At 44.4% G+C, this 19,832-nt stretch overlaps 1 protein-coding gene across 1 annotated transcript in view; it reads right to left on the bottom strand.

The window, feature by feature from the left end:
* The window catches only part of LOC112257542 (glial cell line-derived neurotrophic factor-like), a 30,298-nt gene extending 19,556 nt beyond the window's left edge, over positions 1-10,742 (bottom strand). Inside the window, exons 1-2 of the mRNA XM_024431189.2 lie at positions 9,898-10,742; positions 8,160-8,390 (exon numbers count right to left, since the gene is read on the bottom strand). Coding sequence (XP_024286957.1) covers positions 8,160-8,364 — 205 coding nt within the window. The 5' untranslated portion in view covers positions 8,365-8,390; positions 9,898-10,742. The remainder of the gene's footprint in view (positions 1-8,159; positions 8,391-9,897) is intronic.
* Between the last annotated feature and the right edge of the window lie 9,090 nt (positions 10,743-19,832).

Raw genomic sequence — 19,832 nt, 5'->3', positions numbered from 1 at the left:
CCATTCTATGTCAGCTGACAGACAGTGGTAGGTACTATTCTATGCCAGCTGACAGACAGGGGTCTATTCTATGTCAGCAGACAGACAGTGGTAGGTACTATTCTATGTCAGCTGACAGACAGGGGTAGGTACTATTCTATGCCAGTTGACAGACAGTGGTAGGTACCATTCTATGTCAGTTGACAGACAGGGGTAGGTACAATTCTATGTCAGCTGACAGGTACTATTCTATGTCAGCTGACAGACAGGGGTAGGTACTATTCTATGTCAGCAGACAGACAGTGGTAGGTACTATTCTATGTCAGCTGACAGACAGGGGTAGGTACTATTCTATGCCAGTTGACAGACAGTGGTAGGTACCATTCTATGTCAGTTGACAGACAGGGGTAGGTACTATTCTATGCCAGCAGGCAGACAGGGGTAGGTACTATTCTATGCCAGCTGACAGACAGGGGTAGGTACTATTCTATGTCAGCTGACAGACAGGGGTAGGTACTATTCTATGCCAGCTGACAGACAGGGGTAGGTACTATTCTATGTCAGCTGACAGACAGGGGTTACTATTCTACGTCAGCAGACAGACAGTGATAGGTACTATTCTATGCCAGCAGACAGACAATGATAGGTACTATTCTATGTCAGCTGACAGACAGGGGTAGACAGACAGACAGACAGTGGTAGGTACTATTCTATGTCAGCCTGACAGACAGGGGTAGGTACTATTCTATGCCAGCTGACAGACAGTGGTAGGTACTATTCTATGCCAGCTGACAGACAGTGGTAGGTACCATTCTATGTCAGCTGACAGACAGTGGTAGGTACTATTCTATGCCAGCTGACAGACAGTGGTAGGTACCATTCAGTCAGGACAGAGGTACTATTCTATGCCAGCTGACAGACAGGGGTAGGTACTATTCTATGTCAGCTGACAGACAGGGGTAGGTACTATTCTACGTCAGTCAGCTGACAGACAGGGATAGGTACTATTCTATGCCAGCAGACAGACAGTGATAGGTACTATTCTATGTCAGCTGACAGACAGGGGTAGGTACCATTCTATGTTAGCAGACAGACAGTGGTAGGTACTATTCTATTTCAGCCTACAGACAGGGGTAGGTACTATTCTATGCCAGCTGACAGACAGTGGTAGGTACTATTCTATGCCAGCTGACAGACAGGGGTAGGTCCTATTCTATGTCAGCAGACAGACAGTGGTAGGTACTATTCTATGTCAGCTGACAGACAGTGGTAGGTACCATTCTATGTCAGACAGGACAGACTATGCCAGCTGACAGACAGGGGTAGGTACTATTCTATGCCAGCTGACAGACAGGGGTAGGTACTATTCTATGTCAGCTGACAGACAGGGGTAGGTACTATTCTATGCAGCAGACAGACAGTGATAGGTACTATTCTATGTCAGCTGACAGACAGGGGTAGGTACTATTCTATGTCAGCTGACAGACAGGGGTAGGTACTATTCTATGCCAGCTGACAGACAGTGGTAGGTCTTCTATGTCAGCTGACAGACAGGGGTAGGTACTATTCTATGCCAGCTGACAGACAGTGGTAGGTACTATTCTATGCCAGCTGACAGACAGGGGTAGGTCTTATTCTATGTCAGCAGACAGACAGTGGTAGGTACTATTCTATATCAGCTGACAGACAGGGGTAGGTACTATTCTATGCCAGTTGACAGACAGTGGTAGGTACCATTCTATGTCAGTTGACAGACAGGGGTAGGTACAATTCTATGTCAGCTGACAGACAGGGGTAGGTACTATTCTATGTCATCAGACAGACAGTGGTAGGTACTATTCTATGTCAGCTGACAGACAGGGGTAGGTACTATTCTATGCCAGTTGACAGACAGTGGTAGGTACCATTCTATGTCAGTTGACAGACAGGGGTAGGTACTATTCTATGCCAGCAGGCAGACAGGGGTAGGTACTATTCTATGCCAGCTGACAGACAGGGGTAGGTCCTATTCTATGTCAGCTGACAGACAGGGGTAGGTACTATTCTATGCCAGCAGACAGACAGTGATAGGTACTATTCTATGTCAGCTGACAGACAGGGGTAGGTACCATTCTATGTTAGCAGACAGACAGTGGTAGGTACTATTCTATGTCAGCCTACAGACAGGGGTAGGTACTATTCTATGCCAGCTGACAGACAGTGGTAGGTACTATTCTATGCCAGCTGACAGACAGTGGTAGGTACCATTCTATGTCAGCTGACAGACAGTGGTAGGTACTATTCTATGCCAGCTGACAGACAGGGGTAGGTCTATTCTATGTCAGCAGACAGACAGTGGTAGGTACTATTCTATGTCAGCTGACAGACAGTGGTAGGTACTATTCTATGCCAGTTGACAGACAGTGGTAGGTACCATTCTATGTCAGTTGACAGACAGGGGTAGGTACAATTCTATGAGCTGACAGACAGGGGTAGGTACTATTCTATGTCAGCTGACAGACAGTGGTAGGTACCATTCTATGTCAGCTGACAGACAGGGGTAGGTACTATTCTATGCCAGCAGACAGACAGTGGTAGGTACTATTCTATGCCAGCAGACAGACAGGGGTAGGTACTATTCTATGCCAGCAGACAGACAGTGATAGGTACTATTCTATGCCAGCAGACAGACAGTGATAGGTACTATTCTATATCAGCTGACAGACAGGGGTAGGACACTATTCTATGCCAGTTGACAGACAGTGGTAGGTACCATTCTATGTCAGTTGACAGACAGGGGTAGGTACAATTCTATGTCAGCTGACAGACAGGGGTAGGTACTATTCTATGTCATCAGACAGACAGTGGTAGGTACTATTCTATGTCAGCTGACAGACAGGGGTAGGTACTATTCTATGCCAGTTGACAGACAGTGGTAGGTACCATTCTATGTCAGTTGACAGACAGGGGTAGGTACTATTCTATGCCAGCAGGCAGACAGGGGTAGGTACTATTCTATGCCAGCTGACAGACAGGGGTAGGTCCTATTCTATGTCAGCTGACAGACAGGGGTAGGTACTATTCTATGCCAGCAGACAGACAGTGATAGGTACTATTCTATGTCAGCTGACAGACAGGGGTAGGTACCATTCTATGTTAGCAGACAGACAGTGGTAGGTACTATTCTATGTCAGCCTACAGACAGGGGTAGGTACTATTCTATGCCAGCTGACAGACAGTGGTAGGTACTATTCTATGCCAGCTGACAGACAGTGGTAGGTACCATTCTATGTCAGCTGACAGACAGTGGTAGGTACTATTCTATGCCAGCTGACAGACAGGGGTAGGTCCTATTCTATGTCAGCAGACAGACAGTGGTAGGTACTATTCTATGTCAGCTGACAGACAGGGGTAGGTACTATTCTATGCCAGTTGACAGACAGTGGTAGGTACCATTCTATGTCAGTTGACAGACAGGGGTAGGTACAATTCTATGTCAGCTGACAGACAGGGGTAGGTACTATTCTATGTCAGCTGACAGACAGGGGTAGGTACTATTCTATGTCAGCTGACAGACAGGGGTAGGTACTATTCTATGCCAGCAGACAGACAGTGATAGGTACTATTCTATGCCAGCAGACAGACAGGGGTAGGTACTATTCTATGTCAGCAGACAGACAGTGATAGGTACTATTCTATGCCAGCAGACAGACAGTGATAGGTACTATTCTATGCCAGCAGACAGACAGTGATAGGTACTATTCTATGCCAGCAGACAGACAGGGGTAGGTACTATTCTATGCCAGCAGACAGACAGTGGTAGGTACTATTCTATGCCAGCAGACAGACAGGGGTAGGTACTAGACAGTGATAGGTCTATTCTATGCCAGCAGACAGACAGTGATAGGTACTATTCTATGCCAGCTGACAGTATTCTATTCAGCCAGAGACAGACAGTGGTAGGTACTATTCTATGTCAGCTGACAGACAGGGGTAGGTACTATTCTATGCCAGTTGACAGACAGTGGTAGGTACCATTCTATGTCAGTTGACAGACAGGGGTAGGTACTATTCTATGCCAGTAGGCAGACAGGGGTAGGTACTATTCTATGCCAGCTGACAGACAGGGGTAGGTCCTATTCTATGTCAGCTGACAGACAGGGGTAGGTACTATTCTATGCCAGCAGACAGACAGTGATAGGTACTATTCTATGTCAGCTGACAGACAGTGGTAGGTACCATTCTATGTCAGCTGACAGACAGTGGTAGGTACTATTCTATGTCAGCCTACAGACAGGGGTAGGTACTATTCTATGCCAGCTGACAGACAGTGGTAGGTACTATTCTATGCCAGCTGACAGACAGTGGTAGGTACCATTCTATTCTATGTCACTATTCTATGCAGCTGACAGACAGGGGTAGGTCCTATTCTATGTCAGCAGACAGACAGTGGTAGGTACTATTCTATGTCAGCTGACAGACAGGGGTAGGTACTATTCTATGCCAGTTGACAGACAGTGGTAGGTACCATTCTATGTCAGTTGACAGACAGGGGTAGGTACAATTCTATGTCAGCTGACAGACAGGGGTAGGTACTATTCTATGTCAGCTGACAGACAGTGGTAGGTACCATTCTATGTCAGCTGACAGACAGGGGTAGGTACTATTCTATGCCAGCAGACAGACAGTGATAGGTACTATTCTATGCCAGCAGACAGACAGGGGTAGGTACTATTCTATGTCAGCAGACAGACAGTGATAGGTACTATTCTATGCCAGCAGACAGACAGTGATAGGTACTATTCTATATCAGCTGACAGACAGGGGTAGGTACTATTCTATGCCAGTTGACAGACAGTGGTAGGTACCATTCTATGTCAGTTGACAGACAGGGGTAGGTACAATTCTATGTCAGCTGACAGACAGGGGTAGGTACTATTCTATGTCATCAGACAGACAGTGGTAGGTACTATTCTATGTCAGCTGACAGACAGGGGTAGGTACTATTCTATGCCAGTTGACAGACAGTGGTAGGTACCATTCTATGTCAGTTGACAGACAGGGGTAGGTACTATTCTATGCCAGCAGGCAGACAGGGGTAGGTACTATTCTATGCCAGCTGACAGACAGGGGTAGGTCCTATTCTATGTCAGCTGACAGACAGGGGTAGGTACTATTCTATGCCAGCAGACAGACAGTGATAGGTACTATTCTATGTTAGCTGACAGACAGGGTAGGTACCATTCTATGTCAGCAGACAGACAGTGGTAGGTACTATTCTATGTCAGCTGACAGACAGTGGTAGGTACTATTCTATGTCAGCTGACAGACAGTGGTAGGTACTATTCTATGTCAGCTGACAGACAGTGGTAGGTACCATTCTATGTCAGCTGACAGACAGGGGTAGGTACTATTCTATGTCAGCCTACAGACAGGGGTAGGTACTATTCTATGCCAGCTGACAGACAGTGGTAGGTACTATTCTATGCCAGCTGACAGACAGTGGTAGGTACCATTCTATGTCAGTTGACAGACAGGGGTAGGTACAATTCTATGTCAGCTGACAGACAGTTGTAGGTACTATTCTATGTCAGCTGACAGACAGGGGTAGGTACTATTCTATGGCAGCAGACAGACAGTGGTAGGTACTATTCTATGCCAGCAGACAGACAGTGGTAGGTACTATTCTATGCCAGCAGACAGACAGGGGTAGGTACTATTCTATGTCAGCAGACAGACAGTGATAGGTACTATTCTATGCCAGCAGACAGACAGTGATAGGTACTATTCTATGCCAGCAGACAGACAGTGATAGGTACTATTCTATGCCAGCAGACAGACAGTGGTAGGTACTATTCTATGCCAGCAGACAGACAGTGGTAGGTACTATTCTATGCCAGCAGACAGACAGGGGTAGGTACTATTCTATGCCAGCAGACAGACAGTGGTAGGTACTATTCTATGCCAGCAGACAGACAGTGATAGGTACTATTCTATGCCAGCAGACAGACAGTGATAGGTACTATTCTATGCCAGCTGACAGTCAGTGATAGGTACTATTCTATGCCAGCAGACAGACAGGGGTAGGTACTATTCTATGTCAGCAGACAGACAGGGGTAGGTACTATTCTATGCCAGCAGACAGACAGTGGTAGGTACTATTCTATGCCAGCTGACAGACAGTGATAGGTACTATTCTATGCCAGCAGACAGACAGGGGTAGGTACTATTCTATGCCAGCAGACAGACAGTGGTAGGTACTTCTATGCCAGCAGACAGACAGTGGTAGGTACTATTCTATGCCAGCAGACAGACAGTGGTAGGTACTATTCTATGCCAGCAGACAGACAGGGGTAGGTACTATTCTATGCCAGCAGACAGACAGTGGTAGGTACTATTCTATGCCAGCAGACAGACAGTGGTAGGTACTATTCTATGCCAGCAGACAGACAGTGGTAGGTACTATTCTATGCCAGCAGACAGACAGGGGTAGGTACTATTCTATGCCAGCAGACAGACAGGGGTAGGTACTATTCTATGCCAGCAGACAGACAGTGGTAAGTACTATTCTATGCCAGCTGACAGACAGTGGTAGGTACTATTCTATGCCAGCAGACAGACAGGGGTAGGTACTATTCTATGCCACCTGACAGACAGGTGAAGTGTTCTGCAGCAAAACCGCCCAAAATACAGAAACACCTCCTGGCTCTCCCATGCACCTGTTTCAAACGTTCTCTAGAATCATGTTTTTATGATTTAGGGATCAGCTCTGAAGGCTGCCAGTGTAAAGCTCCACTGAGACCAAAGTGAAGTCCTGACAAGGATCCGACAGGGACCAAAATATTATTTACTATTAACAACTTCATCCGTTTTCTAGCCTAGTTGTGCATGCTCCAGAAGCCTTGTACATGTTTTCTGTCCTGCCGACACAAGTATCTCTAGAGGCTGTGGATCACCTGCAGAGACACTTGCCTCCAAAGATTACTTGGAATGGGTACAAGAGTCATCGCTTACCACAGACATTGCAACTGAAACAAAAGGCCAAAACCTCCCATTGAGTTCCAGGGTTGTTTACACCTTGGTGCATTGTTAAGGGTCTTAAGTTACAGAACAGGCCGAGGGGATGTCACTCACCGCCGCTAACTGAATATGAGGTGAGGGGGAAACATTTCTCTGGTCTAAATGTTCCATATTTCATCTACAGCTTATACTGTGTAAAGACAAGACAGGTTCATGCTCTTTTATACAAATTGAATTCCTCGCCCTCGCAGCTGCTAAAATGCACGCTTGTTGCTTCTTACTCCATATAGTCCATTCTTTCTCCTGTGATCGGCATCTGTTTTGTGGTTCCTCTACTGTAACTTGGTTGGGGAAGGGGGGTGCTCAAATACCGCAGTCCCAGAGAGGCAGGGTTGAAGATAAACAAGGCAGTAGGAATGTCAGTGCTCAGCTCTGTTTAGGACTGAGGCGCTGCAGTCACTATTTCTTGCTCCTTCTGCCGCATGGATGTTTTGACCCCAGCGTGATGCTGCCCACAGCAGCAGAGAAAGCTGCTCAAACCTGCTGTTAGACAAACTACTGCTCCTCCTCTGAATCAGGCACTCAGCAGGATTCATCAATGACTGGTCTGGCCTCCGTTCAAGGGCGCTTCACACTATCAGGCATCAATTACATTGACTGCTGTCCCTTTATCTGGGATAAGCTTGCCTTGCTACATTGTGGTTCATAGGGCAGTAGCTTGCAAGACTTTACACACCAAAAACCAAGTGTAACCCCAGAGAGCCTGTTCTTACCAGGGGAGCACCACTGGTGCAATATGTAACACATGGCAACCTATGGCCATGGTAAACAGATGTGTATCCTCTCTGTTTGGGTTACATGTTTGGACTGAATGTAGCATGTTTGTTTTGGTAATCAGGCAATTTGAACACACTGAGTACCAAACAATACATGGTATGCTTAATGTATGGTGTGTCACCCTCTTTAAACCCATATTCACTTCAAGAAACTGAGAACCAGTTGAGGACTGAGTACTGCAGTCACATTAATGCTACGGTTTTGCAACAGAGTCTCATCAAGCAACTTTAATAGTCTTCCATAAGAAATTATAATTTTCCTGAAGACGGTCTGATCTTATGCAGACAAAAGTATGTTTGAAACTTCAGTAGGTGAAAAAACAATGTATCAGAATCTTGACTTACATTTTTCTTCCATGGAAATCTCTTGCAGGCTGTGAGACTCCGACTGGAACTCTGGCTCTGGTTCCTCCACAGACAGGGACAGAGAATCACTATGCCAATCCGAGTAGTGAGCTCTTTTGGCAGGCTGAAGGTTTTGGTAAAGGGGGCGTGTGGAGACGGAGCTCAGGAGCAACAAACACGTGGCCAAAACATCCCATAACTTCATCTTAGACTCAGTTCCTATGAAGGAATCTGCAAGAAAACGAGACGGATGTGTGAGTTGGATCCTACTTTACAATAATCAAACATTTCCGAATTGGATTGAACTATGAATATAAGTGTAGGCTGTAGACACAGTGCCAAAAGGGGGTTGGTTTGGTCATCTTTCAATAGGGGGTTGGTTTGGTCATCTTTCAATAGGGAGTTGGTTTGGTCATCTTTCAATAGCGAGAACTGGAAAAAATTACAAGTTGATCAAATGTATAAAAATGCTGGGCAGGCCATTATTGTGGCTACCATGGCTATGCCCCCATAGGATGACAATGCCTCTATCCACACGGCACAAGAGGTCCCTGAATAGTTTGATGAGCATAAAAACAATGTAAATCATATGCCATGGCCGTCTCAGACACCAGATCTCAACCCAATTGAATACTTATGGGAGATTCTGAAGCGGCGCCTAGGACAGCGTTTTCCACCATGGTCAACAAAACACCAAATGATGGAATTTCCCGTGGAAGAATTGAGGTCTCCGATAGAGTTCCAGACACTTGTAGAATCTATGCCGAGGTGCATTGAAGCTGTTCTGGCTGGTGGTGGCCCAACGCTCTAAGAAACTTTATGTTGGTGTTTATTTTTCCAGTTACCTGTCGTTATTTGTATGAGGATTTGTTGGCTAACTGGGGTTCCAAATTAACAAACTTCAGAGAGCATTATTTACATTTGATATTTTTCAATTTAAAGGTCAAATATGTCTAGAAGTTTATAAACACTATATGTAACTATAAACTGTTACCACATTGGTATTTAGGTTTAAATAGACTAGATATAATCTATTAATATAATTTAATACATGACTATCCTATTACTTTAGGGTCCTCCATAGCTTCTGCATGATACAAATATTGATAATCACAAGAATTTTTTAATGATTGTTTTTGTGCCAAGATATTTCTGCATGTCTATGAATTTCCATTCTGGCCCAAACAACACCTCGATTACAACTAATTTTAAACCTATTTCAGAGAGAATTTATGAGTGCGTGTTACTGAAATAGGTGGCCGCCACAGGCGTAGGGTGCGCCTTTACTCCAAAATGTGTTTATGGACACAACATGCATAGCGCATTGGCTACTGTCCAGCAGAAAGGTTACACAAGTGTTGACATGAATTCGCCAGATGGTGAATCCCTGGCCAATGAATTATTACCTGGACTCTTGTTAATTAATTGAACATTGTCTGCAGCTAAAGTTTGTCCATTTTTAATTGTGCAGCTAACACCGATTTTTTTATACCCAGCTAGTGCATAGTGTGTATATGCTATTATAAAACGGCCCTTTTTTTACACGTTTGATGCATTTGTCCTTTCGAAGATAATAATTGATGAATGATTTTTTGTATTTTGTAGGCTAGACATTCAGAATGTCCAATAGCCTCAAAATGAATGTATCAATATCATAGGCATACGACAGCCTACACACATGCATCTAAATTACTCAATACTACTGAACAACCAATAACTGTGAATGTACTGTGCTTACCTTAAATCTGGCCCTTGCAGACCTGCAATTGGTATCAGTATTAAAATCCAACACACAGCGATGCATTTAACGTTCCGTGGTGCGTCAGAAGCAGCCCTAGTTGTATCCAAAGGATATATTCAGACTGTAAAATTGTTTCTGATCACATATATCCGATGCGTTCATCCGATGCGTTTAATGTAATTTACAATGTAAAAATGACCCTGAAAATGAATGCAACAAGGCTTGAGTGGCTTCTCGCATACAGAGCAGCCAACCATGTGTCTGCCCACAGGTAGGCTACGCGCTGTAGTGACTGGCTGGGCAAAGTGCCGCTGCGCTCTCTCTCCAGGCGCTCAGTCGCAAACTAATTGGATTCTGGTTTCCACATTGGATATCCGAGATAGATCCACCATCACCAACTGCAAGGAGTCAAATGAAGACATCGGCTTTCCCGACGCAGGGAGTGGACCAGTTCGCCAAAGCCGAGGCGCAGGGAAACGTACAGAAAACTCGCGTTAGGGAGACCGTTAAGTGTTACTTTTGACCTTTTTCATGAGAGAAAATGTAATAAATAACGTTCGTAACATCCACCAGAGCAACATGTATGATCATGAAGATTTACGCGATGTTTTCATATCCCCAATGTATTCTAATAAAAAATTAGGGCAATGATGTGTATTCTCCATTATATCCAAGGTGTCCGCGTGAGGAGTGAGATGGCTGTCCACATGCGGGCTCTTCAGGCTGGCACTGGCAGTACAGATGTGCAGCTGTCTGCGCATTACACCATACCGGGCGCAGAGAGCGGTTTGTATAGATTTATAGCTTTAAGCACGCTGACGTTTCGAAGTGTCCGCCCTTCTTTTCTCGACCTCTGCACGACCAAACAGTAAGTAGAGACAGAAGTCCACTCCAACACACATCTCCAAAACACCCCTGGCACTCCATTTGCTGGGTCGCAGTTTTGGGATGTCTTGAGGATTATGTCACTCTCCTGATGTCCTCGGGTTAGATTTCAGTAATGCGGAAGGCGATTTGGAGACATTCGGTTGCGATACATGTTCCTTGCCTAAACTGATCTTCACCGCGCGCTCGGTGTCGGGTTCGGTCTGGTGGCTACACACAGCTCAAATTAGGATGCTCACCACTCGTATTTACTTGGAAGCGCTTGTAAATACATGTGATGGATATTTGGGGGGAAAAGAGAACATGTTTAACGACTTTTAACATTTTACGTATATAGCGGCAAACTATATAATTCTCCATCTGTAGAATAATCATAACTATTCAGATGCACGCTATAGGTCGCAGCAAATGGTCACTTAATAACCCGTGTTTGGTGTCGTTATCCCTGCAGGGGTCTATGTGAGCCACAATAGAGGCACCATAAGCCTTCTGGGATATGGCACCTGAGAGGCCTGGTCCATTAACCCTCATCATTTACACTCAACAATCTCCTTTCATCTTTAGGAGGTCCACATTCATCCAGGTTTAACCCAACTGTTTATGAATTTATGTGAATTTAGTATTGATGAGTTATAAGGTACCTGACCCCCCCAATCAAAATAGAAAAAACCGTCCAAACACAGCACACATGTTTTATTAGAGAGAGCAGGACTTCGTTTCTGTTTGACAGGCAAATTACAGAGGGAAATTTCTGAATGTCGACAAAAGGGATGCAAATCCTACTGTTGACACTGTAAATCCAAAGTGACTGGTGATATGATTTAGCTTGTTTAGATCATTCATTGGTAATAAAGGTGTGCACTTGTTAGCTCCAGGACTGGAATATCATGTCAATACATGCATTCTCTAATATGGTTTTGCCCTGGTTACCCTGTGTCCTCTTGGTATTGAGTCCTTTCTACATACACACAATACTGTAGATTCCTCACTGGCATGTTCTCTTCTGAAGCTATGCATTTCATTGTTGCTATATCATTAACAGACTGTGAGTAATAGGTGCACCAATAACCTGTCAAGAGGCATACAATTGTCTAAATCCATATAATGTAGGTGTAAAGACACCTATGACTGACTGTGTGCTGCTTACTACATCTCATCATTATGCCTAAACCACAGCATAACTATTTTTGCTCAGTGAATCACTTTTAAGTGTTGTGTCTGTGTAAGAATGTAGGATGTTTCAAAAGCCAAGGGAGGGATATCCTTTACCAAGGTGTAGTACAACATAATAATTGAATAACCAGTAGTTTATAAGTGCAGGTGCAGGCTAAGGGAGTATATGACATATTTACAGAGTGGATCATAAAAGAAAAACGCTTTTACAAAAACTATAGTAAATTGATTTACAGTACACAGAAGATGGGTGGGATTATTCTTATTTGCATTCTCAGTATCTTCTCTCCTCTGTCCATGGTACATCCCTTTCTTGATGTTAACTTTTAAGCATTTGCACAACCCCACTGACCTGTTTTAACTCCATTGTCTAGAACCTTAAAACCAATAGGGGTCAAAAGTGACCTATTCTGCCTGTGCTTACTCTGATGCTGAGAGGTTATGGCCTACATCTGCACCCTGGATCAAGTTTACACAGCTAAACAGTATAGTCTCCCATCCACTAGCTCTACATGTGCTTCATCTCAGGATGATCTGTATTCACTATTAATTTCTGTTGGTATTCCAAATGGTTGTTTGATGTCATTAGTCACTAATTGATTCACTAATTGATTCACTAATTGATTCATGTCATGTTACAGGATTAAAGGTTGATAGTCATGTATTTTGTCACATACACACCGGATAGATGCAGTGAAATGTGTTCTTTTACAGGGTCCGCCATAGTAGTACAGCGCTCCTGGAGCAAATTAGGGTTAAAGGGATACTTCAGAATTTTGGCAATGAGGCCACTTATCTAATTCCCAGAGTCAGATGAACTCGTGGATACCATTTTTGTCTCTGCATGCAGTTTAAAGGAAGTCGCTAACTAGCTCTAGCGTAATTGCTAACTAGTGTTAGCGCAATGACTGGAAGTCTATGTGCTAGCATGCTGCTGTAGTAGATAGTCATTGTTCTAACTTACGCTAGTTAGGATTGGCTCATGTAACAACCTATAACTTCCTCCATGCTGGACACAGAGACATTAACATGGTATCCAGAGGTTCATCTGACTTTGGGGAAGTATATAAAGGGCTTCATTGTAAAAATCCCAAGTATCCCTTTAAGTGCCTTGCTCAAGGGCACTTAAATAGTGTTGACAGTAAAAGATGGCAGAAACCATTTAACTCCAGGCTGATACAAGTACCATGTGTCTGTGGGTGAATCTGTTGACATTTGAAGGGAGGCACTCATTCCATAGTGAAGTCTTATCCCCTGCTTCTCCACTGAGATGGCATTATATTTAAAGGTCCAATGCAGCCATTTTTATCTCAATATCAAATCATTTCTGGGTAACAATGAAGTATCTTACCATGATTGTTTTAAATTAAAATGCTCAAAAACAATCAAAAATAATCTTCTTAGCAAAGTGCAATTTCTCAAGCAAGAATTTTGCTAGGACTGTCTGGGAGTGGTTTTAGTTGGGAAGGGAAAACTGAAAATTTGCTGTTATTGGCAGAGAGGTTTAGAACTCTTTCTTATTGGTCTATTAACTAATTTACCGCTTGGTGATGTCGCCATGGAAGGCCAAAACTCCCTCTCACCAAAACAGGCAGACATTTCAGGTGTTCTTTTCAAACAGCTGTTACACTAAAAGGGCATAATCATAATTTTCACAATTTCACATTATAATTGCAACCTCATAGTGTGGAAATATATATAAAATACAAGAAGATCACGTTTTTGACTGCACTAGGCCTTTATGTGGTGCAGTCATAACTGGCGCACTGCCCAGTCCCCCTGATTTAGGTCTTGCCATGAGAGTCACTTTAACTGTCTCTTTCTTGCTCTATTTCTTCTGGGCATTATTGACTGTCAGAGCTGTGTGTGCATGTGTCTGTGCTGCTCTGGGTTTAGCCAAATGTTTGGCTTGGTATTGGTGCCTCCAGGATGGATGCCCATTGACCATGGACATCTAGATACAATACATCACATATCCTTTATGGAAGAAGCTGTTACTAGTGGTTACTATTAACAAACCATGACAAACAAACACTACCATAAAAACAGGAATAAACAGAATTACATATTGATGCCCATTTTCCCTCTTACGGTCAACGAGAATATCAACAATAATGACAACAATGATTCATATGCTGTCTGCTACCAACAAGCCCAGTAATGTCACAGTCAAGTTGGTGTGTTCAGTAACAGGTAGCAACAAAGCCAAAATATACAACAAAAAGTGGTCCTGAACTAGAGCCTTCATAGAGAGTTGGGTCTTTAAAAGTGATTTAAAGGGATGAGTATTTTTAATGTGGAGGGGCTGAGAATTCCACAGGCGGGGGGTAGAAGTGGAGAGGGGGCTGTCCCCTGTGGAGAGGGGGCTGTCCCCTGTGGAGAGGGGGGCTGTCCCCTGTGGGGAGGGGGGCTGTCCCCTGTGGGGTATGGGGGCAGTAAGGATGTCACGGCTCTCGTCATAATGAGAATCGGACCAAAGCGCAGCGTGGTAAGTGTTCATGATTTTATTTGATCACAAAACACTCAAACAAAATAAACAAGAGGGAAAACCAAAACTGTTCTGTAAGGAGCATAAACTCTACAGAAAACAACTACCCACAAAACACAGGTGGGAAAAAGGCTGCCTAAGTATGATTCCCAATCAGAAACAATGATAGACAGCTGTCCCTGATTGAGAACCATACCCTGCCAAAACATAGAAATAAAGAAACCAGAATGCCCACCCTACTCACACCCTGGCCTAACCAAAATAGAGAATAAAAGCCTCTCTATGGCCAGGGCGTGACAAAGGAGACCAGGGTCAGAGCCCAGGAGCTGCTAGAGTGACTTGAGGTCAGTTACCAGTCCACTCAAACTGATTCGTAGAGTACTTCTCACAATAACATTGTCACCAAGCCTCGAATACGTTACGGAAAGCCAGTGGAGGTGTTGGGTTGGTAGGGGAGAATAGTTTTTATGGTGTGATAACCTAAAAAAACAGCAGGGGAACTAGATATTTGGGAATTATCAAACAGCTTTCTCTGGCTGGCACTGGGGAAGTGTGTCTCAACTTTGCATGACTGGGCAACAACACAGGTTATGATTGAAGATGGTCATGCCAGTGCACAGAGCCAGTGAAGTTAGAAGAGATGCAATATTATTATTAATATCAAGTCTCGTCACAGAGAACAGCTGAGAGAGATTGATCCAATAGCAACTCTGGAATACAATCAACAATTATCATAAAAAGCAATCAATCACTTTCGGTGACGTGATCTTTTAATTTTAGATGCGTTCATAAGGATGTTAATCACAGAGCTCTGTGATGTCAGAGACTAGTTGAACATGACCAGCTGAAAGACAGACAGAGTGTGTATTGTTAAGTGGATTAGGCTGGAGCTAGACTGGGGTGACACCACAGACTTCCTCATACTGCCCTCTCTCTGGACCTCTGATACTAACATTAATGAGGTAGTAGTGGGTCCCAAAAAAAGTCCTCATTTTAGAAAGCGCCTTTGTTTGAGAATACAGCACAGACGGAGGGTGCCATTGCCCCCCCCCCCAGGGCTGAATTTCTCAAGTGCTTGTATGAAATATTAATTGGTTTGGAGGAGTAACATGAGTAAGCTGAACGAATCACCACCACATGGGGTGTGAGGAAGAGACTCGTGACTGAGTTGTAAAGTGCTTTCTTTTGTCATTAGGCGTGCGGTGCGACGGGGAGAACACCTCTATATTTAATGCCAACCCTCAGATCACTCAAACAGCCTGTCTCAGTAGGATGGTGACTGTTGGTTGATCTTTAGTATTTAAACTCAACCACAGTGTTTAAAATAACTAGTCACAAAGAGTTTGGGGACTTTTTGGGACAGCTTTGGGTCTTGTCATGTGGTGGGTTTCATTGTGTGTGTGTATCATACAGGGCAGAGGAAAGCTGTTTAACAGGGGTCATCACACTAAACTGTTGATAACTGTTGATAGTCGCAAAAACCATCAAGCGCTATGAAGAAACTGGCTCTCATGTGGACCGCCCCAGGAAAGGAAGACCCAGAGTTACCTCTGCTGCAGAGGATAAGTTCATTAGAGGTACCAGACTCAGAAATTGCAGCCCAAATAAATGTTTCACAGAGTTCAAGTAACAGACACATCTCAACATCAGCTGTTCAGAGGAGACTGCGTGAATCAGGCCTACATGGTCAAATTGCTGCAAAGAAACCACTACTAAAGGACACCAATAAGAAGAAGAGACTTGCTTAGGCCAAGAAATACGAGCAATGGACATTAGACTGGTGGAAATCTGTCCTTTGGTCTGAGTCCAAATCTTTATTTTTGGTTCCAACCGTCGTGTCTTTGGGAGACGCAGAGTAGGTGAACGGATGATCTCCGCATGTGTGGTTCCCACCGTGAAGCATGGAGGAGGAGTTGTGATGGTGTGGGTGTGCTTTGTCTGGTGACACTGTCAGTGATTTATACAGCATTCTGCAGCAATACGCCATCCCATCTGCTTTGCGCTTAGTTGGACTATCATTTGATTTTCAACAGGACAATCACCCAACACACCTCCAGGTTGTGTAAGGGCTATTTGATGAAGAAGTAGAGTGCTGCATCAGATGACCTGGCCTCCACAATCACCTGACCTCAACCCAATTGAGATGGTTTGGGATGAGTTGGACCGCAGAGTGAAGGAAAAGCAGCCAACAAGTGCTCAGCATACTTGGGAACTCCTTCAAGACTCTTGGAAAAGCATTCCAGGTGAAGTTGGTTGAGAGAATGCCAAGAATGTGCAAAGTTGACATCAAGACAAGGAAAGGGTGGCTACTTTGTAGAATCTAAAATATATTTTGATTTGTTTAACACTTTTTTGGTTACTACACAATTCCATATGTGTTACTTCATAGTTTTGATGTCTTCACTATTATTCTACAATGCAGAAAATAGGTTTACATTTTTTTTTTACTTGAATGAGTAGGTGTTTCTAAACTTTTGACTGGTACTGTATATCTAAAGATACTCCTAGAAGGCGTCAGTATGATCCACCATTGTGTTTAGTACATGGGACATATGTTAGCCACTCTTTGGCCTGTTATTTTTTGCCTGGTGTGTTTTATGGTCCTGCTGACCACAGTGACCAGCCCAGTGATACTGTTTGTGGACTATGAAAGGTCAGAATGTTAGCAGGATTATCAGGCTAGCACATGGAATTCACTCACATTATACACCCCTCACTAACATTATACACCCCCCACTCACATTATACACCCCTCACTCACATTATACACCCCTCACTCACATTATACACCCCTCACTCACATTATACACCCCTCACTCGTATTATACACCCATCACTCGTATTATACACCCCTCACTTGCACTACACCCATGGAGTGGACTGTACCTTCTGACATGATACGTGACACTGTATATGCATCTCTGTCCCAACCTCATCAAGTAAGCCTTTGAGGATGATGGTTTGACTCAGTTTGGACAGGTGTATTGACCTGCACCTGTGATGAAAACATATACACAGTTTGGGTGCTTCAGCAGTTTGTAGGCTTTATTTGAACTACTTGAAGGTGGCATGACCACTGACAGTACCACACATCCCTCTCTGAGCTGCCGAGTGAGCCGACCCTGAACAGATCCCACACTAGCCATATAGTATCAGGCAGTGTTTGTTTGATGTGGCTGGGGGACAGTCACATGGCATTGCATAGTGGTCCTGTCTCTAAATCCCCTTTGGAACTCTTGCGGTGTGCCTGGGCACTGATACCCTGGAGGGTAGTGTCTCAACTCCACTAATACCCAGCTGCTACAGGCTGCCAGACACCCGCCATGGATAACCCCTTGAACCAACAGCTTCGTGTTGAGAGAGTAGTAGGTAATGTAACAAAGTTAGATCAGTAGGTGATTGTTATACTACTGCTCAGTTGCTATACAGTGCCGTGTCTCCCTGTTTTCGCTCCCATTTTTTTTAATGAACTCATGAGGTGGTGTACAGGCATGAATCACACAGTCTACTGTATGTCATGGTACTCCATAAGAAACAGTCTAGGTCACTGATAGAGAGGTTAAATCTCTCAAACAGAAATATAATGTACAGAAAGGACACATTTTAAAAACCTACATGTACCATTTCTTTAAAATACTGTGCGCCTTGTATTTGTTCTATTTCTTTTGTCAGTGCAATATACTGTAGATTAAATGAGACAAAATAGCCATGTCCTTTCTCAAGTCTAGTACATTCTACATCTATATACTCAGGACAAGACAGTAAAGATCAGAAGTCTTCACAGGAGTTTCTCTTCCCCTGATCTACTCAGCTGTGCCATAGGCCACTGACAGGTTTTACCATGGAGATAAGGGTCAGTGATTGAACTGTCTGCTGTGTTATTAGAACAGCACACTGCAGAGGTGTGGGAACAGCTCATTATTGGTCAAGGGTGAATGATCACCGCATGGGGATCAAAGGGAGCAGATTGTCTTGATCTGGGGGGAAATATTCAATGGCTTTTCAAGACCTTGCATAGGTCAGATTCAAGGTTCTTAAGAAGGTGGAGTGTGCTAAAAGTGGTTGGGTTTGTTATCAAGGTGTGTTCATCTGACAAAGAGCCTACTTGATATACTTTGTGGAATCCTTTTGGAGTAGCAAGTCCCTTTACAATGACATAGTTGTGTGTATGTATGTTAGCCTCTGGATGTATGGGTTGCGGCTCTCTTAATTGTTGCAACAGGGATGGTCTTGACAAGTTCCTAGGATCACACAGGCTTCCAGGAGTCTCTGTGTCCAGCTGGACAGAATCAGTAGAGGTTTCTGCAGGGTCTGTACGGCCTCCAGCGCCTGGCATCTGTGCTGAGCATGTGCGTCTGGCGTTTGGTCCCCCATGTGTTATCTCTGTAAGCCTTCATCTGGCTATCAGACACATCAGCCAGTGCCTGCGGTCACAGGCACGGCGTCTGTGGTGGAGCAGATAGTTTCCCAGCAGAGCCTTTTAACTCAGCCCACAGCCAACCCCGAGAGTGTCCCTGTTGGTCGCCAGCATGCCTTTGGGCTGATATGTTACCTGTGATGGGCTTGACCTCTACCTTTGACCTTCAGCAGCTGTCAGTGTGAGGTGCCATCTCATAAGAGACATGTCGGACGGTCCCCAAGGTGGCACAGTATCAGAACCGATGCTGGTTTTACGGCTCTGACCATTGAAAGAGAGTCCGCCAGGCCGGGGGCGGCCCCCCCTCCTACTTCTGTTACTAAACAAACATGGACGGGCTAGTGCTGAGCAGCCTCACTGGAATCAGAGTCAAATATCCCTGTGGAAGGGAAATGATTACACTACTTGTTGTCCTGCTGCTTTATACACTCTCAATTTACAGGGCTGAGCAGTGCTATTTTAATGATAACCTCTAGCCTTCAGGGTTGCTGGCTTGCTTCTGCTGGCTAAAAATGTTGTACAGGCGGGGGGCTCGGTCTTGACTTTCACAACGTGTACCCGTCGCAAACGTAACAAGGTTGCATTAATTGGAGGGGGAAGGATGTTTTTTGAGGAGGGGTAGTGGGCCCAATGAGTGATCGGAGAGGGGGCCAGATCCTGTTTCTGCTCTCCTCTGCTCTGGTTCCCTGTTCTAATCCAGCCCAGTATGTGTTGAGAACAAGGTGGGGGCCGTTGGCTGTGTGATTCCATCCGGTGGTAGTGCAAAGAGAGTCGCTAACTCCATACTTCCTCCAACGCTTCACTCATAATGGACACACAGAGAGCGCCGAGAACACCTGATGGATCTATGTCAGGCAAATACACATACACACTGGCACACACACATACAGTACACACACACATGCACATGCACACACACATATATAGTACACACACACATATAGTACACACACACACACACACACACAC

This window comes from Oncorhynchus tshawytscha, linkage group LG09 (assembly GCF_018296145.1).
Source record: "Oncorhynchus tshawytscha isolate Ot180627B linkage group LG09, Otsh_v2.0, whole genome shotgun sequence".
In the NCBI taxonomy this organism is placed as follows: Eukaryota; Metazoa; Chordata; class Actinopteri; order Salmoniformes; family Salmonidae; genus Oncorhynchus; species Oncorhynchus tshawytscha.
The sequence above is the reverse complement of the archived record's forward strand: the minus strand, read 5'-3'. Positions and strand labels throughout refer to the sequence as shown.